General features: G+C 42.3%; 1 protein-coding gene across 2 annotated transcripts; it reads left to right on the forward strand.

Annotated features, from left to right (window-relative positions):
- Window positions 1–241: 241 nt before the first annotated feature.
- On the forward strand, window positions 242–24,150 carry RB195_002373 (uncharacterized protein; the record flags this gene model as incomplete). Of its 2 annotated transcripts, XM_064199608.1 has the most annotated exons (17): window positions 242–266; window positions 3,196–3,314; window positions 3,628–3,701; window positions 3,757–3,905; window positions 4,276–4,490; window positions 4,653–4,772; window positions 4,825–4,893; window positions 8,345–8,509; window positions 8,702–8,853; window positions 8,985–9,060; window positions 9,276–9,360; window positions 18,971–19,096; window positions 19,193–19,283; window positions 19,403–19,524; window positions 23,571–23,704; window positions 23,796–23,887; window positions 24,051–24,150. In XM_064199608.1, 17 exons carry the CDS (start codon window positions 242–244, stop codon window positions 24,148–24,150), a joined length of 1,914 nt encoding a protein of 637 aa, XP_064055489.1. The 2 variants fall into 2 exon arrangements, with proteins under 2 accessions (XP_064055489.1, XP_013299728.2); XM_013444274.2 differs by lacking the exons at window positions 242–266; window positions 3,628–3,701; window positions 3,757–3,905 and having other exon boundaries at window positions 3,209–3,314.
- Between the last annotated feature and the right edge of the window lie 632 nt (window positions 24,151–24,782).

The following is a 24,782-nucleotide window of genomic DNA, read 5'->3' on the forward strand; positions in this document are numbered from 1 at the left end:
ACTGTTTCAAAGCTAATAAAAGTATCGCGAATGCACAAGCTGTCGCTGTGTCTCCCTTTCATCGACTTGAAGAAAGCTTTTGACACAGTTGAGACGAAAGCGGTCATAGAGGCCTTGCAAACCAAGGCGTCCCTACTCCTTGATCCATACTTCATACTCCGCGAGAAGAGATGCCGCTGGGTGACACTTGCGCGCAATAGGGACAAATAGAAGTACTACTGTTGCCCGCTCGAGCAAATCGATGAATAACGGGAGCAGTGTTACAGGTGAGGTGAACAACTTACAATTGTACCAGAAACAAGAGAAATCCTCATGTGAAATATGAGATGAAACATGAAAATATCTAACAGCTTCAAATTACGTATATGGAAATTTTCGCTAAAAGCGAACACTACTGGTGTCAAAAGTAACGGGAGTAAGGTTATCCTGTAAGTTCCAAGGTTTTTGTAGCCTAATTTATTTCCGGGCAGGAGGACCTTCTGCACCTCTGACCTGTTGGAAGGAAAAGACTTCATTTGATAAAATTTCCTGAAGGGGCAATATCTGGACAAAACTCGCTCCTCTTCTTTTATTAGAACACCACACCAAATGACATGTTCTTTTAACCACATTTTCCTCTAATCTATTCGGCAATTCCGACAACTCGCCCATTCTTCTTTAGTCCCATATTTCCTGATAACTGCGCTGTTCTCTATGGCCTCATCTCTATGGCCAGAAGATCTAAGAGCATTGTCCGCGTCTCCATGAACGACTGGAGCATAGGAGGTATTCGCGAAGAATCCTAGACCCTTTTTACAGCTTCCCATGTTCATGTAGTATGCATCCTGAAAGCCATGAGAGCTTTCGGTAGAAAATCAGCATGCCTCGCACAAGGGTGCTAAGACCAATTACAGTTGGGCCAAAATGACATGAAGCACGGACAGTTGCGCAAGCGCCTGTGCTCGAAGCGATGCGGTGGAGCGTAGCGGTTGCAGTCGTGTAAGGATCCTCGCTACCGCTACCCGTCTCTGCAGTTCCCCACATTGACGCTAAAATGACTTGCGGTGGTTAGCCGATGTGTTAAATCAGTGTTCTAATCCTCCCAGACAAGTCTGGTATTGATTTATCGACCCTGAGGGATGAAAGGCTTGGTGAGCTGTAGGGCGGACTCGAACCTCCGATCGATCGTGCAGGAAGCGGAGCCTCTGTCGCTACACTACAGCCGCCCCTGGATATTCTCATATACTCATATATAGTTGAGCCAAAACAACATGAACCACGGACACTTGCGCAGGCGAGTGCGCTCGAAGCGGAGCGGTGGAGCGTAGCGGTTAGACCCGTGTAAGGATCCTCGCTACCGCCACCCATCTCTGCAGTTTCTCATGGTTCCACCTCGATTTCAATCGTTGTCTCCAGCGCACCACTCCGAGCGCAGCCGTTTGCGCAACTGTCCGTGCTCCATGTCGTTTTGATCCAACTATATGATCGGGTCAAAACGACACGAAGCACGGTGTAGCGGCACCGCCGGTCGCGCTGGAGCAACGCAGTTTTTGAATGTTTTGTACGTTTTGCTTTTGAAATTTAGTTCAAAATTGTATTTATTTTCATGGTAATGTTTTTTTATTGCAAGGGAGGAAGGGAATACGAAGAAACAAAAAATAAAGAATACTGACGTAGAAACAAATACAATTTTAAACCAGATTTGAAAAACAGATATAATATAGATTCATATAACAAAACCAAATACAGCAAACAACAAAAATACGAAGAAAGAAATATAAAGGACGAAAAAACTGGAAAGCAAAAGAAGGTAAAAAAAATCGGTCAGTATCGATCCGAGTGGTGTCAGACGGGAAGCGAGTGTCTCGTTTGGCAAATTTGGCGAACTGCCAAACGAGACACTCGCTACCCGTCTGCGAGCGGTCAAATGCCGCGTTGCTCCAGTATGTCCGCTCGTTTAAAGGCATCATCCCACGAATCTAGGGTGGGCAGATTTCAGGTGGAGACTTCCTAAATGGGGTCGTAGATTATGGAGAGGAGGGCGTTTCCGTCCATTTTTTCCTAATTGCCGTAAAAAACGGCTCGGAAGATGCGGCGCGTGCACAAAGCTGGCGCGCTCCATTCGAGCTCGTGAAGAATAGTGCTCCCGAACGCTCGAAGCAGTATATTCCGGGCCGTTTTTTACGGCAATTAGGAAGAAATAGACGGAATCATCCCACTCTCCATAATCTACGACTCCGTATAGACATAACCCACCTGGAACCCCCACCACCCAGATTCGTGGGGTGATACCTTTAACTACACATTGCTTCATGTCGACCTGACTATAAATGAGCGTGAAATGGTATTATATAGACACCTTTCTTTTGAGAAAAGGAGCTGTCTAGATGTTTCGAGTCGCTGAGTTTCTCTCACCCTTTTCCTACTGAAGAATGACCTTCCTACCACGATTTCTTAGAAGACCCAGGAAACCATCTTTTCAGACTAACTTTGTAGCATTGCTTCTGTTTTTCCGAAATGGTGGGGTAGCAAGACTGGACACATACGAATCGATTCTCCACACGATCATCGACATGTCACCGCTTCCTCGACAATCCCCTGTCTTGAGGTGTAGAACAGCGGAGGTTCAAGAGGCGGAAAAACTCGTACAAAAATTCCCATATATCGGAAGTAACTGCTTGAACAGCTTTGGTCTTACAACTTTTTCACAACGAAGGCTCTGTGGGGATTTTTCTGGTTGCTGTCGTCCTATAGATTTCGGACTCGATTTGAAAATTGCCGGCTTACGGACCATGAAGAAGTTACGGATATTTTGAGCTGTGGTCCCCCACTGAAATGAAAGCTCTCAAGCTCTAGTGCTTTGACTCAGAAGCTTCAAAATCTGTTTTGCACAGGTCGGCGACTTGTGATCCTGAGATGAAAAACGTTGGTTGAAAACTGTTAACTAAGAAATCACGCCACTTTTTTTGCAAACGACCTTCAGGCCCGCGCCAGAGACGACCGTATCGACGATTTTCTGGCGCAGTTCGATAATCATTACTGGCACTAAACACAATGCATCTTTAACTGTGTGCGTCGATTCTACTGACAAACACGCGAGCGCATTCCTTTCTTCGCATTTTTTCTCACTTGAAGTTATACCGCCTGTTTTCCTACAACAGTACGAACAAACAAAATAAGGATACTCTTAACATCTAAACAAAGAACTATTTTCAGTAGTTGTGGAGATATGTTATCGAAGCTTCCAAGTCGGAGCTTTCGCATTCTATGGCGAACTCCAACATCTTCTACGTTTCAAAGTCGAAGTTACAGCTGGAATAATCCGTTTTCGAATGGTGAGTTGATGTTACAGAAATTTAAGCAAGGACTACAAGTGTTTTTTTTGGAAGTAGTGCGATTGTGAGTATTTCTCCGGACTTCAATCATCAGCAGCAAGAAAAGCCAAACTGCACCTTTCCAAATAAAAGTTCTCACAATCCTACCTGGTCTGCTTTGGTGCAGAAGTTTCCAGGCGTATCTGTAACTTGCATAACGAGCACTGGTGAAATGGTCGTTTCAAACTGTTCTATGCAGGTCATTTATAGAACGAAGACCATAGAGTAGCTGTTTGCGAGGAAAGCTAGTAAAAAGCTGTTTCGAGAAATCAAGCCAGTACAATGTGCACAAAACTGTCTTCGTCCTCATCCGATCTTAAAACCACCAGGAGAGCCATCGTCGAGAAGGTGAATGAATGGGAGACTGAGAGGAATCTGATCCCAGTTCAGCATTCATTTTTAGCAGCGGTTTGCTGAAAATGCGACAAGGTTACTACAATTTTTTTGTCGCTATTCGGATGCTTAGGTCATCACATCCAAATAATGCTGGTAAAGGCCAAATAGTGAGCGAGTATGAGGATCAAACACAACTGTGTCTCGAGCTGCCAAACCGTGAGTTACTGAGCATAGAAAGGAGACTAGAAGTGTTGTGAATCATAATAGTAACTAATGAAACGTCAGTTTTTACGTCTGTCGTGGAGGTGTCAATCCAGAACAAGAATATTTGCATATAGATCGATAAAATGCAGTATAAAAGTGAAATCGGGAGAAAGAAAAACTAGATAGCACCAGCAAGACAACTAAACAGCAACAGCACGTTCAAAAAGTGTAAATACGCAAATGTGTTTAAAGTGTTTACAGCACCGGAAATGATTGTGGTAATTTATCCATTTCACACACAGTTTTAGTATTTGATTTGTACTTTTCCCGAAGTGATCATTTTTCCTTCTAATTGTCGTTGCAAACGTTGTTATTCATTCAGGACCGCGATTTGCTGGCCAGATAGTTGTTGCTGCTTCTTGCGCAATGGGTTTCATAGCATTAGACCCATTTCGAATCCGAACTGCTCATGCAGAAGCCCAACCCACAGAGGAGAAACTGACACCTCCAATCAGGAAAGATTTGCCTGTCTTCAAAAAAGAAGAAGTAAAAAAGCACGGAAAAGGTGCGGAAAGGATATGGGTAACATACAAATCGGTAAGCTTAAAGATACTTTTCATTATTAATAGCAATTATATTTCATGTCACTTCAATTTCCAGTCAATCTAAGTGTGTATCCAAATATTGCTTACATTTTGTCGAAAATCTGCAACAGACTTCAAAATTTAAACGGAAAATTATTTTAGATGAACTTTCCAGGGAGTGTACGATGTAACCGACTTCGCCGAGTCACATCCTGGTGGTAACAAAATATTACTCGCTGCTGGTGGGTCAGTTGAACCATTTTGGGCGCTCTACGCTCAACACAAAACTGAGGAGGTACTATGATCTTATTGTTTTGAATAGAATTCCTTGAAACCTCATTCTCCAGGTAATGGAAATACTTGAGGAACTTCGGATTGGGAGTCTAGATCCTAGTGAGGTTGAAATTTCGAAGGAGGTAAGCCCACTCTGGAATGACGCCTTAAGCTATGTCTACATATGTACTACGATAGGATCTATGCATATATGCTTAATTCCGCATGTTGTATGTCAGAAAGTGATGATAGGCATGGGAATCAGAACTCGTATCTAAACCTACGCTCGGCTGCGGGAGCCCCTTTGGACTAATGATAACGCGGCGCGAAATTCAAAATGGTGCACCGAGTAACTACAGTAGAGTTAAACGACATGAAGCACGTACGCCATTGCGTAAACTGATTGTCTCTAGGCGCTTCGGTGAAGCGTAGCGGCTAGGAGCGTAGTGAAATACTTGCTGGTACCACCCATCGCCGCAGTTTGCGACGGTCCCACTTCGGTCCCAACTGCCTCCACTGCATCATTTCGAGCGCGTACGCAAATGCACCGCAACTACACTCGTGATTCATGTCGTTCTGACCCGACTATACTTATTCTATTGTATCGGAGGATCATACTTAGAAAAAATTAAAATGGTGCTTTACGGTGCTTCACGAGTTCTTACGACGAGAAGATATCACAACAAAACGTAGAGCAAAAAGGAAAAGGGAGTACGATCATTTAGAAGTAAGGGATGGAGGTGTAACTTGAGCTTTTTGGTCCTCGTCTTGCAGCGGCGATTATAGTAGGGTCAAAACGACATAAAGCACGTACGCAATTGCCTACGTGGCTTTTCTCGAGGCGCTTCCCTGGAGCGTAGCCGCTAGGAGCGTGGTGAAATCCTTGTTGGTACTACCCATCACTGCAGTTTGCGAGTGTCCAAACTCGGTTCCAACTGCTGCCTCCACCGCGCCTTTTCGGCCGCGTACGCAAATGCACTGCAACTGCACGTTATTGAAGTCGTTTTGACCCGACTTTACGTAAGGTAATTTGAAAAAGCTAAGTACTTGAGTTCTCTTGTCTTTTCTTGTTTCTCATTCCAGCTTCCTTCTCGACGTTCCACTTGTTTTTGCATTGCTTTCCTTCTTTAACTCGCATTTTCATTTATTTTCTTGTCTTTTGCATCATCTCTTTTTTTCTCGTCTCTTTTCTTCGTTCCATTTTTTTCTTTAATCTTCATCTATGTGTTTCGGTTTTCTTGTTCACTTTTCTTGCTTGTTATGATTGCTTTGTCTTGTTTCTCTGCCTTTTAAAGTTGTATCTTTGTGCTTTTTCTGTTCATCTTGTTCTTTTTTCTCCTCACAAATAGTTTACTTCATCTTCTTTGATTTTCGTTCATGTAGAATGTTTTATCTCTTGACCCCGACGTTTATTTCATTCATGTTTGTCGCATTTCCGTGCACTGTTTCTACATCCGTTCTTGTTGTTATTTCAGTCTTTCCACTCCTTCTTCACATTATTCATATTCCTTCACTCTCTCTTTACTTCTCAGGCTGTAAGTGCTTCTAGTCAGTGAATGCGTAATGCGTGGTAATAGGCGTCAGGTTCATGGTATGCTCATTTTGTGGAGTGGAAGACCAGACGGTTCGACTCATCTCTCCTCATAGGAACTTAAGCGATTCCCCTGCCGTTTCTTACGACGATCACGGAGAAATGAGCGGACCGTGTGGTCTTCCGCAATCCACCACCCCATATTTCCATGAGAAATCCATACCACGTCAGGTTCATGGTATGCTCATTTTAAATCACAACATCAACAACACGAGGACATTGAAGCTAAAGGAACACAATTCTCATCGAAAAATAGTAGAAATTTATCAAATAAAAACGAATGATCTTCTCTTCTCTTATAAATTTGAGGAAGTGCCTTTTCCACGAGACATCCTGAATCATACTGTTCCAATATTGAATCAAATAATGAAAAAGAGCAAAGGATAGCCAGAGCGATCCATGAACAAACTTAACCAGCGTTTTTAGTCTTTTCTTGAGTTTGTAATTTGTGGGAATTCTCAGACTTTGTTTTGGTGTCATTGGACTATCTCGCTTCCAAGACTTTTCTCTTTGAAGAGCAGCTTTCTGTCACAACTCAACTAATTCTGGAAAATGAAATTAAGCTCTCTTCATATTCAAAGTTAAGCAAAGTTAAGCCTTGCGATTTTCAAAAGGATCAAACGAATGAGCGAAATTTGCCAACACCAAGTAATACTTTTCTAAACACTCGGGCCTAAAGTTTGATTTCTCTTCCGTTTTTTGCAGAAGTATGACTGTTATTTATATTTCGAATTTTACCTACTTTCCTAAGTACCTAAGTTATCTACTTTCCGGTTACTCTAAAGGCACTACAGGTGCCTTTGCAAAGAAATATATGAGAGTATAGTCGGGTCAAAACGACATGAAGCACGGATAGTCGAGTAAGCGGCTGCACTCGGAGCGATTTGGTGGAGACAGCGGTTGGAATCGAGGTGGGACCATGAAGAACTGCAGAGTTGGGTGGCGGTAGCGAGGATCTTTACACGGTTCTAATCCCTACGCTCCACCGCGCCGCTTCGAGCGCACTTGCCTGCGCAAGTGTCCGTGGTTCATGTTGTTTTGGCTCAACCATATATGAGTATATGAGAATATCCAGGGGCGGCTGTAGTGTAGCGACAGAGGCTCCGCTTCCTGCACGATCGATCGGAGGTTCGAGTCCGCCCTACAGCTCACCAAGCCTTTCATCCCTCAGGGTCGATAAATTGGTACCAGACTTGTCTGGGAGGATAAAAACACTGACTTAACACATCGGCTAGCCACTGCAAGTCATTGTACCTTTATCCTTTATGAGAATATCCGCAAATATAAAGGAACCAATAGGAATCAAGGCTTATACAGAAAACGGCTTAAAAAAACTTTGAACCAAATCGAAATCATTGGTTGAAAATGAAAAACAATACCGCTTACCCTTATTCTGAAGCTAAAACAATAACGAGGTTAAAAGCGGGTTTTCGGCTGCTTCGTCAAGTTATACATACTTGATACTGTATGAATCAAGGGGAAACAGTAACGAACCTAATTACGTTGAAAGGATTCCGCCTGTAAAAACACATAGACAAGTAAAACAGAGATGATGCAGAGGATGAGAAAGGAAAAAGGAATGCAGATTAAATAAGGAAAACAACCGGAGAAGAAATGGAACAACGTGAAGAAAATTGGAGAAGAAAAAAGACATCACAGCTTATGTAGTTACATATGGATTAAGAAACGTATGTTCCAGTTCCATCGCCTACTTACTCCAAATTCGAAGATCGTTCCCCACTTTGTTTCTTGTACTACACCTTGCAGTGATCTCTCCTCGTCTGTTTAATGGTAAGAGCTCGTGAAGCATTTTATAGCATTCACTTCCAAGCTTTCTCCAAACATATTTTTCTTAAATAATGGAGGGATAGTTACCCGCTACAGCACTTTGAATTTCGCAGCGTATTAGTATTATCCAGGGGAAGGGAATTCCCCGCAGCCACCTGTCAGTGTGGATTCGAATAGGGATCAAGAGGCGATTGTGTGTATGTGTGACTTCTCAGGTCGATGCCTCCGATCCGTTTTCTACCGATCCAGAACGACATCCTGCATTAATTGTCAATCAGCAACGTCCCTTTAATGCTGAAACACCTCCATCTCTTGCTATGGATAACTTTCGAACACCGAATGATCTTTTCTTCGTCCGAAATCATATGCCTGTTCCAAAGGTTCCGTTTTTCTTTCCTACACATCTGTCTATGTTTTACGTACTGTGTTCGTTGTGCTTCACAAGAACTTCTGACTCGCTGCTTTTTCACGTGTTGCTTCTCGTTCTCCTAGTTATGTTTTCTTTCTTGTAATACTGTCTACTTAATGCTGTTTCGTAGAACTTATGTTTATCTTAGTTTTCTTCCCTTTAGATCGATGCGAAGAACCACAGGTTATCGGTGGAGGGGTTGGGAGTGAAACGCCTCATGAACATTTCAGTTGACCATTTAAAAAGGAATTTTGAACCAGTATCAGTCACGGCTGCAATTCAGTGCGCCGGTAATCGTCGAGAAAATATGAATAAGTAGGTATTAAATTTTATAATCTTACTTTATAATTTTTAGCAAAGCTTTTTTGTCCGGTTTACGTTATCTATCGTGCAGAATCTGTATGGATTTTTTTACGTAGAGGATACTAAAATAGTTCTCCTTGTAGGTACAAAAAATGTCAAGGGTTAATGTGGAAAGAAAATGCGATAAGTAATGCTGAATGGACTGGTGTTCGATTGCGAGTAAGTTATAACTTTCGAAACGCTTCGACTAGTATTCTATCTTCTCTTCTCAGTTCTCAGTTGCTGTCATCATTCAAATGTAAATTCATTTAAATTGATTTTTTTTTCACTTTTGTCATTGCCTGTTCTCTTTAGTTTCAATTCAAGGACTGATAAAAAAAATCATGTTAATCCAATCAATGTCATTATTGGTATACAATTATTGAACAACTCAGGACTTACTTTTACTGGCTGGAGTAAACCCAAACGATCCGAGAATAAAGTATGTTCATTTAGAAGGAGCCGACGCTGACACCGAAGGTAAAAATAAGAGACTTTCTTATCTCCATAATACTAAGTAAAGTGATGGATCATGCTGATTTTGTGCCGTTTTTTAATCCTAGATTTTGTTTAAAGTCGTTGGACCTAAAAAAATCAATACTAGTTCGTTTTCAACAGCGTCCTCTTGTCCTTTTCTAGTTAGTTATAGTCTAGAATAAACGGGACTACAGATCAACTTCAACATTTCTGCAGTCTTTGATAAGTGATGCCATTTGTTCACTCTGTGAAGTGATAAATTACTGCAAAAAAGAGATAGGTCTAAGGAAAGGTGGTGTGACAAGCCACGGTGCCACCTAAATCTACTTAAACGGCTGCGCGGGCGGTCGCGTCGCGGCGCGCTGGCCCGCTGCCATTTATGCCAAATCGGGGGCCCTTCACAAGCGTGAGGGCCTTTAGTGTTAGAAGGCACTCGTAGCTATTCGACTTGAGGTAAATAGGTGAAAGTGATAACTTCCACCTTCGATGCAGCTGTTTCATTGCCTATTCTAGGTTTAAATTTCTGCTAACTAAGGTAAGTTATTTCTAGATATACATTTTCTATGTTGTGATTTCTCTCTCATTTAAGTAGTCTTTATTTCTTGATGTGCTAGCGTCGAGTTGTTTTTGGCAAGAACGTTAATTATTCGTGGCTTCTACAACTCACGGCTTGCACAACCCTATCTATGAACACATTCTTTATTTGGTTAAAAATTGGGTTTCTTTCAGGAATTGAGTAAGCTGTGATAGTGGGTGACTTGAGACTTAGGGTATTTTATCACCCTAATTGAACAGACCAAAGCGGTGGTTCAGTGGAATGTTTATTAAGTGAATAAAGTGAGTGCCAACAAATAGGATTCAATGAAAAGAGTGGGCAGAGCGTTGTCTGCCGCACACTTGGACGGTACAAATCGTGATGCCGCCAAATAACCATAACGGCCGACGGTACCTTATACCACGTTCCTTATCTATCATCGGGGTCGATGATATAAGCGTCGCGCAGTGGAAGCAGCTCTCAACCTATACAAGGAGAAGCCTTACCTCTAGCAGATGATCTGGGTTTCGCCCCCGTCGGGAGCATCCTCGTGAGGCTCAGGCTAGCGAAGTGGTCCTTGGTGTCGTCGTCCCATGCGTCCCTGATCGGTCCTTGGTCTGCAGGTATCCAGTGGCTTGGGTGCTCCCCGTGTGCTCCAGGCGTGAGCTCTTATGAGCCCAGCCGCGAGACTGCTCCGCCTCTCGTACTAGGTAGCTCCGCCCCTAAAGGGAATATTACAGTATTGATCAACTTGCGATAGAGCGCATTATCCACATCACTTACAATTGTTGCCAAATGATTGCCACACATTTCCACTGATGTTTATCTCTCCCCTTTAGAGATTGCATTCCTCCTTACTCTCCTTCTTCGTTGCTGAGATCATTCTATTTCTCCTTTGAACTGCGCTGAATTGATTTTCAAATAATCGCTTTTAATTATTGAATTGCCAAAGATACGACTTTGAATTGCACGACTCCGAAATAAAGAGACTTTCAATAGCGATAACCATGCATTTAACAAGTTGACACTCTTATAATACCCAAAATAAGGTATAAGGCAAATCACATGGAGTGAAAAGAAATATGAACGTAGATGGAGGTTGACGAAGCGTTGTAATACACGAAAATCACTATGAGTTTCGCGAAATTATTACTTCGAATGGTTCCAAATCACTATCCCGGCAAAACAGTATGCTCTCCAAAAACCGTACCTTCAACTAGTCAATAATTATAAAGCGATTATTTGAAAAGTAATACTGGGCAATTCAGAGGAGAAATGGAATGATTTCCACAAAGAAGAAGGAAAGTAAGGTGGAATGCAATCTCTAGAGGGGAGAGATAAGCATAATTGGAAATCTGTGGGACATATGGCTACAACTCGTAAAAGAAACCCAATTTTCAACTACATAAAGAAGGCGTTAACAGAGAGGATTGTGCCAGCCGTGAGTTGTAGAAGCCACGAATCATTAACGTTCCTGCCAAAAACAACTCCATGCTAGCACATGTCAAGAAATAAAGACAACTTAAATGAGAGAGGTCACAACATAGAACATATATATCTAGAAATAACTTACCTTGGTTAGCAAACATTTAAACCTGGAATAGGCAATGAAACAGGTGCATCGAAGGTGGAAGTTATCACTTTCACCTATTTACCTCAAGCCGAATAGCTACGAGTGCCTTCTAACACTAAAGGCCCTCACGCTTATGAAGGGCCCCCGATTTGGCAGAAGTGGCAGCGGGCCAGCGCGCCGGGATGCGACCGCCCGTGCAACCGTTTAAGTAGATTTAGATGAGACCGACAAGCCACTGAAATACAGTACGGCAGCAGACTTTGTTTCCGTGGCCGCGTCGCGGTGGGCGGCGTAGAGCAGCCTTGGCGCAGGCTTCTACTGCTTACTACTCGCAATTGCGAGCACATGTAAAGATTTGTTCTTGCTTCATTTTCTGTCCTACCTTCAATGTCGTTCTTCTCAACGGTCTAGCATCACTTTTGGTACGCTATTGCTCCTATTCAAATTTATTGCTACGTTGCTTATATTAAAAAGATATGTTTCTTCTACAAACTACCCTTTCTTTTCCCTTGACGTATGCATTTCAGCTTCTGTCGTCTCTTCAGAGTCGTTTTTTTGCGTAAATGTAGTTCGATTTTCGATACATTACTGCTCTTTATTCAAGTTTATTTCTACGTTGCCTATATTTAAGAGGTGTTTCTTATGTAAGCTCCTGCTGTTTTCTTTTCATGGCTTTACGTTCTTATCTTCTCTTGTTTCTTCAGAGTCGTTCCTTACATCAGTTTATCTTTATTTCCGATCCATTACTGCTTTTTATTCAAGTTTACTGCTAAGTTGCTAACATGGAGAAGGTATGTTTCTTCTATAAACTCCTGCTGTTTATCTTGTTGTCTATATGTTTATGCTAATTTATCATTTGGAAATACTTTATATATACTACATACATACTGTACTGCATTTTACAGATACTTTAATTGTTCGGCAATAGCCGCCGAACCTCTACCATATTTGATTATTCTCGTAATGCATTGTTACAAATATATTGCCGTGACACAATGTCGTAGTACGATTGTGTAAGAGACAACGCATCAACTTCCCTCAGTGTATTCTTAATGGCGCACTATATAAGAGGCATGCCAGCTGATCGGAGTGGTGTGCGTATTCGTGCTAGTGCCTTCCACTATTCCATTGTCGTTTGGACCAAAGGTCCTATTACTGATAAAGTATTCCACTGAACCACCTTCTACAAAAGGCAGTACACATCCTTTTGGTGCATCGGCCAAACTAATTGGCGTCCCGTCTCCATAGAGGCCAGAACAATTCAACAGCTAAAGAAAAGCTCAAAGAACTGGAATATTAAAGAAACCCGGTCAATAAAGGTCAATAACAACAAAACTCAATCAGAGAGGCCAGGTTAGATCAAGTCCTCGTCTCATCCATAGGAACCAGGGCAAATCTAGAGCCAAAAAGAGCTCAAATAACTGAGAAAACCAGTTAACTCAGTTAAAGTTCCATCTCTCACTAAAGATCAAAACAAAAAAAAAAGTCACTACGCAATATACACGCACAAAAATCAATTTTATTGAGATAAAAAATGTCTCTTAGTTTCCACAGGAAATTCAGCGTTCAATCGCTGCAAACACTGGTGACAAAATACCAGCCTTACTCGGAGTTAAGGCTGACCGGAGACGATAATAAACAATACGAAGATATTACAACTGCAGTAAACCTCATGACAGGAGGAATAAGAATAATTGTTTCAAGCCGCGACCACCTGCAGAATTTAATTGAAGGGCTCAAAAAAGAGAACGAAGAAGCCAAAATTAACGCAAACAAAAAAGAACTCGAGAAGGAACTTGAAGAAATTGACAAGGAAAGTCAATTCAGTGAAAAATTTGCACAAACAAAAGACATGCTTTACATTTTAGAAGCATGCACTAACGAATACAGAGTTAAAAAGCAGAAAATCGCTGCAGAACTCGGAGTTGATCCACTCAAAAGTGAACTCAAGCAATTAAAATTTATGACGAAATTAAAATGGCACAATGCACAATGGCTATCAGAAAACGTATCAGAAAATTCTGACGATAAAGAAAAGTCTATTTGTCGGACATTGAAACCAAAACAACTCGAATTACCTCGTTATTACGGAGAAGAGGAAGATTTCCCAGAGTTCTGGGCAGTTTTTGAAACTCTCGTACATGAGAGCAAAACATTAAACACAGTTGAAAAGATCTTCTTATTAAAGGACAGCCTCGGAGGAAGAGCCCAGATGACTATTAAAGGTATACAACTCGTTCCACAAAAGTAAAAGTGGATGATCGAGGAACTTAAGAAAAAATTTGGCAGTAAGCCAACGAATCGAGCTAAAATTGTTCAAAAACTAGTCGATATGCACCCAGCAAACGGTACCGCAGAAAGCTGTATCGCAGCTCACAACAAAATTCTAATGCTTACTAATCATGGTGTCAGCAGGTCAAGACATGCGCTACATGCAAGACGCAATGTGGACCGAAAAAATTCTAGAGAAGTTCAACTACAACGTTGTCAAAAACGTGTTGACAACTAAAAAATCATGAAGAGGTGAAAATAAATGATGTCATGAAGGAAATCGAAAAAGAGATTACCGCAAAAAAAATTCGTAGAAACACGATTGAAAAATAGATTCAAAGTTGAAGTACGGAAAAGAACTGAGCAACACACTAACAATGAGTATAAGAAGAAACTCAAAGCGTGCATGTTTTGCGGAAATCAAAATCACGTCTCTACTTACTGTAAGACAGTTACAAGAGTACAAAATAAACGAAATATTGTCAGAGAAAAGAAGCTCTGCTGGAAATGTTTCTCGAACAATCACAACAGTTTTGATTTTTCGTGGTCAGATTGCCCCATATGTGGCAGGGCTCGCAACAAAAGTTTGTGTCTATCAAGCGGTCCAAACATAACAGACAAGTGTTCTGGGCACTACAATCGACCTAACAACACTAATCAATACAGTACGGGACAAGCTGAGGCGGATAACCGACTTAACACGGGCGTGGCGCAATAGAGGAAACGGTATCTGACAAACAGCAAACCAACCGAACGTCCACGCAAGTACAACTCCAGCAGCGGAAGAAAGTGAGCAAAATCACCGCTGCAAAGAACAAATGCTAATGACAGCAGAAGAAAACGTTTGGAGTCACAAAACATAACAATTCGAAAAAGTATTATCCTTCTTTGATACTGGAGTGCGAAAAACGCTCATAACAGAAGAATTAGCAACGAAACTTGCTCTCCCTGGCATGGGCACTATGTCCAGCACTGGAGGACACATTGAGAAATTCAACAGAAAAAATGTGCAGCTCAAAATCCTCACAGCATTCGGTGATGAAGTTAACCTTCAGATTCAAACAAAGCCAATAATTACAAATGGCTTTCCATCGGTTAAACTGACAAGGGAAGACAAAGAGTTCTTATAGAATAAAGATCTGTACATTTGCAACCCAAGAGTTCGCGGAGAAATTCAAAATCCACATATTTTAGTAGGACTAGATCGCTACTACAATTTTATGCTAAACAGCTGCCACGCTGTACAATTACTGTCGGGATTACACATTTCAAAAACCATTTTTGGACCAGCAATACATGGGCGCTGGCGTGGTCCACAATTTGCGGATGATCAAAGAAGTATGACATGCGGTCTAACGTTAGTAAACGAAATATCAGAAGCAGAAATTCTACACAAAATGTTCGAGCTTGATGGATTAGACATCAGTACGGACACTGCAAAAAGCACCGACACTGCGTACGACTATTTCAAGGAGGATTCAAAAACAATTTCGTTTGAAAATGGCTACGTAACCGCTCCATTTCCTAACGAAAGCATTGCATTGGAGAATTTCTAGCAGTGCAGCAATCAAATGATTTGTGTTTGCGAAAATCTAGAGACACTCAACACATGTCATTGTCCAGACAAATCAGATGTCTCAAATCAACTTCCAATAGAAACCCTTTACATGAAGATAACTCGTGAAGACATGGAAATACAAATGCACTCTCAAGAAGGAGAAGTCACTTTAACAATAAGTTCAACTCTGATGTTGGATAGTGCAAGTTATATTGTGACTAAACAATGCAAAATAAAACCTGAAAAAATATTACGCTGTTATGAATGCGTTGAAGGGGCTACATTGAACATGTCATGTTTTACTGAACTCGAAACATGGATCACCGTAAGATGAGAAACCCAAATATTTAGTGTACATTGCACTGCGAATAACGAGATATTAAGGATAACGTCAGAATTCGACCACGCCGTAGTGAAAGAAAAATGTCACGTTACGTGGGGAGGCACAGAAACTACATTTAGTATACAGGGAACACTCAATTATCACCCTGAAATATCACTAAGATCGGTGTTTGAAAACCGTAACTTGAAACTATTCGAGAAAAGCTGGGTGAGTGACATCAACATTCCAGACCTTTCACCGAAGTTAGAGGCAATAGAAAAGCACTGAGACACAGCACTAGTGGCGATAGGTGGAGTAGCATGCCTAGTTGGATCATATATCTTTGCGGTCCTACAATTATAATATTAGCGCTCAAGGTGCTGTGGATTATAGTCCAAACAGCTCTCAAAATATCGTGGCACATTTTGAACTCGATTTTTAATGTTGTCAATGAAGGGACGAACACATGCCGAACCAACATTCACACCGTGCCTGATCGAAGCATGTACAAATACATAATGTGTGTAAAAAGTCATAATACTCGTTGTTTATATTGAATATTATATCAGTCTCTAAACACACACCGAACAGTTGCGGCGGGTGTGGAGCGGACACACATAAAAGCTGGCGTTGACCACACTAGACCCATCACCTCTAATCCGATGAACGATTTCGACAACATCCTAGCAGTGATAGACATCTCTGACACATTAGCTCCTATTGCCACAGCACTGAGAGCCTGGCTCTTGCTGTCGAGAACTCACACCCGGAGCTGGCAGGCCATTTACATTCTGTTCAGAATGCATGCATCGAGCTGCTAGAACGCTCCAAGTCTAAATCCCCTTGTACTTTCTGCTCAACCGCAGAAAATCTTGATAATCACACGAGTTACCGCTGTAATCGTTTTCCTGACCCTGCGTGGAAAGCCTTGCAAGCTGCTCACTTGCTACTCTACGAGTGCTGCTTGAAACCACAACATGCAGGAGAAGACTGTGGAATCAAGTGTGTAAAATGTGGTCTACTTCACAATTCGCTGCTCTGCAGTAGAAGAGCCCGTTTTGATATTCCCCCTTTCAAAAGAAGAAAATTCTGAAAAAAATTCTTCTATTCAACTAGTCGTCCTCCGTCATCCAATTTATTCTTCAACTGCTTTCTAACTATTCTTCCACTACTGTTTCCCTCATTTCGCCTTCCCGCCGCCAGAACATGCAACATGCAGCAACTTTTCAATCGGTACGACGAACGCAAGGATCAATAACCTGCAAATATTTGCAACACCATTGTCGTGAGATATACGCAACATATACTCTTGCTTTATATCGTTTTCTTATTGTTATTTCATTGTTATTTTTTCCTCCATTATTACTGTCTACCCACTTTAACTGGCTGGGCGGGAGAGTTCAGCAATAGCCGCCGAAGCTCTACCGTATTTCATTATCCTCGTAATGCGTTGTTACAAATATATTGCCGTGACACAATGTGTAGTGCGATTGTGTAAGAGACAGTGCATCAAGACATTGTGTAAGAGACAGTGCATCTTCAGTGTAGCCAGCTGACCGGAGTGCTGTGCGTATTCGTGCTAGTTACACCACTATTCCATTGTTGTTCGGACCAAAGGTCTTATTACTGATAAAGTATTCCACAGAGCCACCTCCTACAAAAGGCACTACATTAATGCCATTTAACTACTCCGAGTACCTAAAGTACACGACTCAGAATTCGCAGCTGTTGTTACTTTTAATCCTTGAAAATATGCTTTATCTAGTAATTCAAATTGATATTAAATCAAACGAGTTGAATATGTAACAGTATGATTACAGGAAAATTATTTTCACGTATTGCAAAGACAATACGATGTTATAGATAAATATTGTAGGATAGTTTCATCTCCTTTGGATTAAACTCTTATTTCTGAAGGTAAATAACTAATGTCGGAGTCTTAAAACAAGCATTTGTCTTAAACGATCTATGGCCATGTATGATAAAGTTACTAAGAAAAAAAAAAAGAAAGACAGAGCTTTCAGAAGAGCGCGGTTGGATGCCAGCGTAGCAATGAGAACCTGAATAAAGGACAACAGCGTATGAACTACGAACAACGACTACAATGACGTAGAAGACGACTCTGAAGAAACGACAGGAACTGAAAAGCATACATGAAGAGAAAACAACAGGAGTTTGTAGAAGAAACATACCTTCTCTATGTTAGCAACTTAATAATAAACTTGAATAAAGAGCAGTAATGTGCCGAAAGTAAAGCTACATTTACCTAAAGAACGACTCTGAAGAGGAGACAGAAGCTGAAATGCATACGTAAAGAGAAAAGAACGGGAATTTGTAGAAGAAACACATCTCTTTAATATAAGCAACGTAGCAATAAATTTGAAAAGGAGCAATAGCGTAGCAAAAGTGATGCTAGACTGTTGAGAGGAACGACGTTGAAGGAACGACAGAAAATGAAGTAAGAACAGCAGTTTACATGTCCTCTCAATTGCCGATAGTAATCGGCAGAAGCCTGCGCCGAGGCTGCTCTGCTCCAATGTGGCCCGTCGCGACGCGGCCGCGGAAACAAAATCTGTTGTGGTACCGTGTTTTATTGGCTTGTAGGTGGCCTGAGGGTTGGACTCGTGAAGTATAGTGCAACGAAGCACCAGAATCTGTTTTTTTTTTCGCTGAAGAAAGAGAGGTGTATTGTTGAAAGATCCGCTATAATTATTTTCGCCCTTATTACAGCTAGATTTGATGTTTTTGACTCGTATCTAAACTTAAACCCGGCTACGGGAAGCTCCGCCCCTTGGACGATTGCTAACGCCCCGCGAAATTCAAAATGGTGCTGCGAGTAACAACTACCTCTGTTGTCTCAGAGGAATAAGATTAGAGAAAGGCAGAATTTGAATCTCTTACTGATCGAAAGAACTGAAAAACCTGATAAACCTGAATCCAAGAAAGGAAGTATGATCTCCAAATTTCAAACTGAGTAAGGGATGAAACCTGAACTTAGGCTTTGGCTCATCCGTTGTTCTAGAAGATTTTGATGATCTACTCTTCGGGAGTAATAGCCAAGCTTTTGAATAAAAAGTAAGTACCGTGACATTATAGGTGGTTAGTAAGAACTCTTACTTTTTATTTTTCTACTTTATTGCTCTTTTGCCGTATTGCTTCCCTCTGCAGTCCCACACCCTCGCAACCACATTCGTTAAGCTTGTTGAGTAGAATCCTAACTATACTCTATTCGGCTATGTGTCCAAAAATCCTTCTTTTTATAGCTATATTATACGACAAGATAAGTTCTGACAGTGAGGCATGAATTTGTGAATGTGAAATATGTTGTACACGATATTTTTCACATCGTTTCAGGTCAGTGTTACGGTGCGTCAATACCCTTTGAGAAGGCTATGAGCTCAGAGACCATTGTTGCATACAGTATGAATGGTACTGACATTCCTCGTGATCATGGAGCACCACTAAGATGTGTTGTACCTGGTGAGCAGCCCATACTGTCTACAGCGTGCTGTTTCGCTATGAAGCCGCTGTGAATCATCCGTGTTCTGCCACAGCATTTCAACGTCATTTTCGTAGGATTCGTTGGAGCGAGGCAAGTGAAGTGGCTCAAAACGATACGCCTTAGTGATGTAGAAAGTCCAAGTCATTGGCAGCAAAAAGACTACAGGTCTGTCTTGTCACATCAAGAAATTTCATTTGACTAGTTCATTGGTAGTTTTAGGCTGAGCTTTTTTTCTCCATCGCAGGATGACTATAGATGATATGATCTACATACGAACATTCCAGGGTTTTTTCAACTAGTACAAATCTTGGCGATGACCTTGACTGGAAATCTGTGTATTCAATACAGGAATACCCAGTTCAGTCGGCTTTTTGTATTCCTCCACCTGGAACAAAGGTTGAGAGAGGTACTGTAAAGACTTCGTTAATCTTGTGTATATCTGAGAGATACTAATAAATAATACGTTCAAATACTAATAAGAAAAGGCCTCATAGTATGTGAGGCTGATTGCTACTTGCTCGTGGTGACCTCGACTATACAGAATCTGGTCAGACTTTTGAGTATACGCTCTGGTCACGTTCGAGCAATGTATGTTGGGTCATGGTAAAAGGACATGAACCACGGTGCAGTTTCAATAGCGGTTGCGCTCGAGGCGGCCCGGTGGAATTAGCGGTCGGAATCGAGGTGGGACCAATGAGCAGTGGTAGCAGGAGTCCTCAGTCGGCCCTAATCGCTACCGCACAGCTTCGAGTGCAAGCGCCTACGCATCTCCACTGTGCTTCATGTCGTTTTTGACCCTACTGTAACTTGCACAATTATATCACCTGTGTCACCTGTGCTCCCGTTGTTCATCGATTATCTCGAACGGGCACCAGTAATACTTTCATTTGTTCCGATCGCGCGCAAGTCTTGCCCAGTGGCATCTCTTGTCGCGAGGAACTCAAAGAACGTCGTACGTTTCTTTGAAGGGCTTCGTGAAGAGGTCTGACCATCGGGTCGGCGGTCTCCATGCGGTGCGTTTGATGTCGCGTGGTATGCGCTCGCTCACTGCTCTGGTGTAACGATTGTCGTTGAAACGCATCACGCGTCCGGCCCACCTAATTTTGCTTTCATTGGCATATGCACGGCGTCTCTGATGTTCGATCGGTGACTGATAGGAGTGAACTTCGAATCCTTTCTTCACTTGAGTAAAGCGGGTTACACCTAGCATCACCTTTTCAATTCCGCGTACTATGACGCTGATCGCATTTTCGTACTGTTTGCAAAACGGTTCGCTCGGTTCGTTCTGCCCAGCTCGGAGGTCGTTCATTATGTTGATTTCCCGACCTACATATACATAGCTGGAGCATTCGGATATGGGGCATCAGAAACCCATCTGTTCTTCATAAACATCATCTTGTCTAGATTCAACCGAATACCGATCTTTTTACACGTTTCATCAAATTCAGTCTACCTGATTGATGCTAGTTGTTATAAGAGCAATGTCATCAGCGTAACGAAGATCGTGTAAATGCCGGGCGTCAACTTTCACTCACAAGTCATCCCATTCCAATCCTCACATCGCGTTCCCGAGAGTGGGACTGAATGTTTTGGGTGGAATTGTGTCACCCTGACGAACCCCTCTCTTCACGTCGATTATGCCATCATTGTAGAATGAGGAAATTTTGGTCGTGAAGTTGCTGTACAGCCCAAGGAATATCTTTATATATGAAGTAGGGTTTCCAAAGCCTCTATGACCGCTTTCGTCTCAACTGTGTCAAAGGCTTTCTTCAAGTCGATGAAAGGGAGACACAGCGACAGCTTGTACATTCGCGATACTTTTGTTAGCTTTGAAACAGTGTGTATGTGGTCAATCGTACTGATCCCTTTTCGGAACCCTGCTTGCTCGCATGGCTGTTCTTCATCTAATGTTCTTTCTATCCTGTTTAGGACTACTTGTTGTGAAGAGCTTGTAGTTGACAAACAGTAAGCAGATTGGGCGATAGTTGCCGATGTCTTGTGGGCCTCCCTTCTTATGCAACAACACGGCTTTTCCATTGCTTAGGAACGTCACGATAGATAACGTGAAGAGCATCGCCAGTGTGCGATTGATGAGGAGTGGGTGTAGGTACTTCAGATGTTCAGACTTGATTCTGTCGAGACTGGGTGAAGTACGATTCTTCACCGACATGATGGCATGTCGGACTTCGGAAGGGAGGACTTTTGGAATGACATGTCCATCTTCCCTCAGATGGTGAGGACGCAAGTGGACGTGGTCGAAGAGATCTGAGTAGAAGTTGTGAATAGCTTTTTCCACCACCTTTCTCCATGCTGTAGTTGTTCCTCCTGAGGTCTGGAGAGCAGTCATTACTGTTTTGCGATTGACGAAGTTTCGACGGGCGTAGTGAGTGCTCTGTCGCGCCCCTGCAGCTTCAGCCAACACTTCTGCTCTTCTCTCTTTGAGCTCTTCTGTTATCGCCTCTGTGCAAAACTTTGCGAGCTCGGTCGTGAGTTCCTGGTTGCCTGCAGCTCGTGCAGCTCAACCAGACCTATCAGCTCTACAGTTTCCGGAGACGGGCGTCCCTTGGTTTTGAAACTCTTCGCTTACCTCATAGAGTCGCGAAGATGTTCTACAAGCCGTTCATATTCATCGTCGACTATTCCATGACAGTACCTTCCCAAAAAGCGAAAAACGAAGCGAAGACCAGTCGATGATGGTTCTGAGAGTTCGCTTAGTGAACTTCGCGGCTTTTTCTCCTCTCCGTGTAAAAGAAAATCTTTTTCGAAGAAGGCGATGGTCCTATTCCGTATAAAACTTTGATACAACAGCGACATCCGTCAGGCAAAACCTTCTACTGACGATGATGTGGTCGGTTTCATTATGATACCCTCCATCGGGTGACTCCCACGTCCAGCGTGGAGAGGAAGGCCTTCGGAATTGCGAATTCCAATGGATGGTCGTAGTCGTCATGATGAACTCGAAAAGCCTCTCTCTCTCTGCTCATTCCATTAAAGGCCCTCGGTCCCGACGTGATGTTCCTCACGCGTTCTTCTTGGGCCAACTTTGGCGCTTTAATCGTAGTAATGTAATAATAATGTAACCAATTATGACCTTGTAGAGGATGCGATGTTCTCTGTAGAACTTTTCTAGGTCCATCTAGAAAGTTTCGACATTCTTCTTCGTAGCTTGATGTTGGAGCGCAAGTGACGAAGATTGTCAAACGCATCGACTACATCTTCTCATCCGTAAACGTCCGATTCGGGTTGCAAGTTGTTCGAAAGAGTCGATGTTTATTGCCATATTCGTGTTGGCGAGGACACCAACTCCTCTACTGTCGCAAGTTCCTAAGAACAGTTCTTCTTCGGTGTGATACACGGTGCTCAGTGGGTGGCGTCGTCTCGTCTCAGTCAGTCCGATGACATCGTACTTAAACTTCCTGGTTTGTATCATCAGATCTTCAATGGCCCCATCCGATGCAAGCGTACAGGCGGAGCGTAAGTGGAGATCGTCATTCTAGTCCTCCTCCATTCCGGTAGCCTACATGACTCTTGTAACCCCGTCTTTCCTGACGCTATCGTAGCAGGCTTTCCTCCGAAATCAGGAGAGTCTTTTCCATTACTGTGTTTTGCATAAAAATTTAAAACCCATGGGCAGGTTGGAAGCTTCTAGTCGCATGAGTTTTTGGGAAGACTGCGTTTTCCTGGAGTGAACAGGTGGAGTTTATTTGTTGAAGGCGACTCCAAACTCCCTTACACCTCCTAGTCGCTTAATTCAGGCTTTCGGCTGGACCGACGTGCGGGATACAGTAGTATTATATGCCGATGCTGGCACAGCAGAAACAGGAAGTCTATCTTCTGAATCCACCTACGTTTCAGGGCAGGTGGATTGAGGAGTTGTGCTCCCTACAAGGTCGCTTTTTGTCCGCAATTAGTCTCATATCCGCCACCTGGGGACACGCCACGTAGCCTCGCGATTAACTGGTTATGACCCCTCTAATGAGGAAGATCCGTGGACACAATTATACGGCGTAATTCAAATATCACAAAAAGGTGCTGTTGTCCATTACGCTGCCATAGGCCAACCGATATAGGTGAGATATCTAGAAGGAGCGTGGATTCTTTGTTAAAACTCTGTTTTTTTTTTCACTCCGAAGTCTCGAACGTTTAGACTTGAGGTGCTCGAGTTACTCGGTGTCGACAGGCAGTTCACGTAAGACTTAAAGTCTCGCAGATTATGGAACAACAACAAATGGGTGTATTATCTGCGAATTGTTGCTGTAAATTGTGAAGGTTGGGCAGAGCTATTTTTAAGAAGGACACACATCGGCGAAGATACGCGCAACCGCATCAGACGATAGTTCTAGCTGTCGATTATGTGAAGCCAAAGCGACGGGATGAGGATGAAACACAAATAAAACTTCTTCAAGATTATCATGTGAAATAGATTGTAAATGCTGAAGAATTCGTTTACAGCTGAAGGGACGGTAGATGTTGGTGGTTATGCTTGGAGTGGTGGTGGTCGTGGTATTATTCGTGTAGAAGTAAGCGGTGATGGCGGTAAAACTTGGCAACTAGCTGAGTTAGAACAGGATGAAAGCCAAGATGTTGCAAGTTTTCCACACTCTCTTGTAGTATAATTATTTACGATTACGAGGGCAGTCTTTGAAAGTGTCTCAGCTTTATCTAAAATTGTTGCAGGATCACATGTGGTCTTGGACACTTTTCCGTGCCAGTATTAAGATCCCTGAAGGAGCAGATAAGATGGAACTAGTAGTTAAAGCGACAGATCGGTAAGATTTTTTTGAGACCTTTTTTAAAGGTGGAATTACTTTGCCTTTAATTGGATGTACCATTCATTTTTTGTTAATTAGCCCAAAAAAGTCAAATCTTTAGTGCTAGCACCGTTCTCAGACATTGGACTTTATTTAGTATTTTTGATTGTTCTCATTTAAGTGCGTACAACACACAGCCGGAAACACCCTCTGGAATATGGAATTTAAGAGGACTAATAAATAATGCTTGGCACAGAGTCGAAGTGGAGATCGTGGACTAACATTCGGTGCAAGTATTGTACAGCATCTATTTCGCACTAAGCATCTAGAAAGTCGGTTAAATGTGGACATAGGTATTAAAATTTTCCGGTGATAGTATTTCTTGCATCATATGCTAACAGTTTCACTCGATGACGTTATCGCATTTTAAATATATACTGCCTACTCAGATACTTCATAGTTGTTATACACTAATAGTCAAATTGTTTTCAACGCTTGAACATTCCTCGTTAACCTCTTTGGCCGCTTCTTGATATTTATTTTATAAAACATTCTCGAAGGTTCTGGCGCGCTGGGAATTCTGCTGCCTCCCCGCTTCAAATGTGACAAGCCGTTCAGCTGCCGATTTCAACTTTTCCATTATTCAAGGCGTCAGTTTCGAACGAGCGATGACCCGCCGTAGTTAGAATCTGTATTCTTACCATAGTTCTGCCCTGTTGCATGATGCGATGAGGGACAAGCTGCAGATCGGAGTAGCCGAGTTGCTATCCTTCAACAATTGAGGCAGACCTGCTAAGCTAAGAAAACTAACCTGTCAGCGTCGCTACTAATGTTGACAAATCCATTATCCATAGATGCTAAGGGCAGTACCAATGACAATGATCACTGCCGTTTATGAAGAAAATGAGCTATC

Source organism: Necator americanus, chromosome IV, assembly GCF_031761385.1.
Source record: "Necator americanus strain Aroian chromosome IV, whole genome shotgun sequence".
NCBI classification, from domain to species: domain Eukaryota; kingdom Metazoa; phylum Nematoda; class Chromadorea; order Rhabditida; family Ancylostomatidae; genus Necator; species Necator americanus.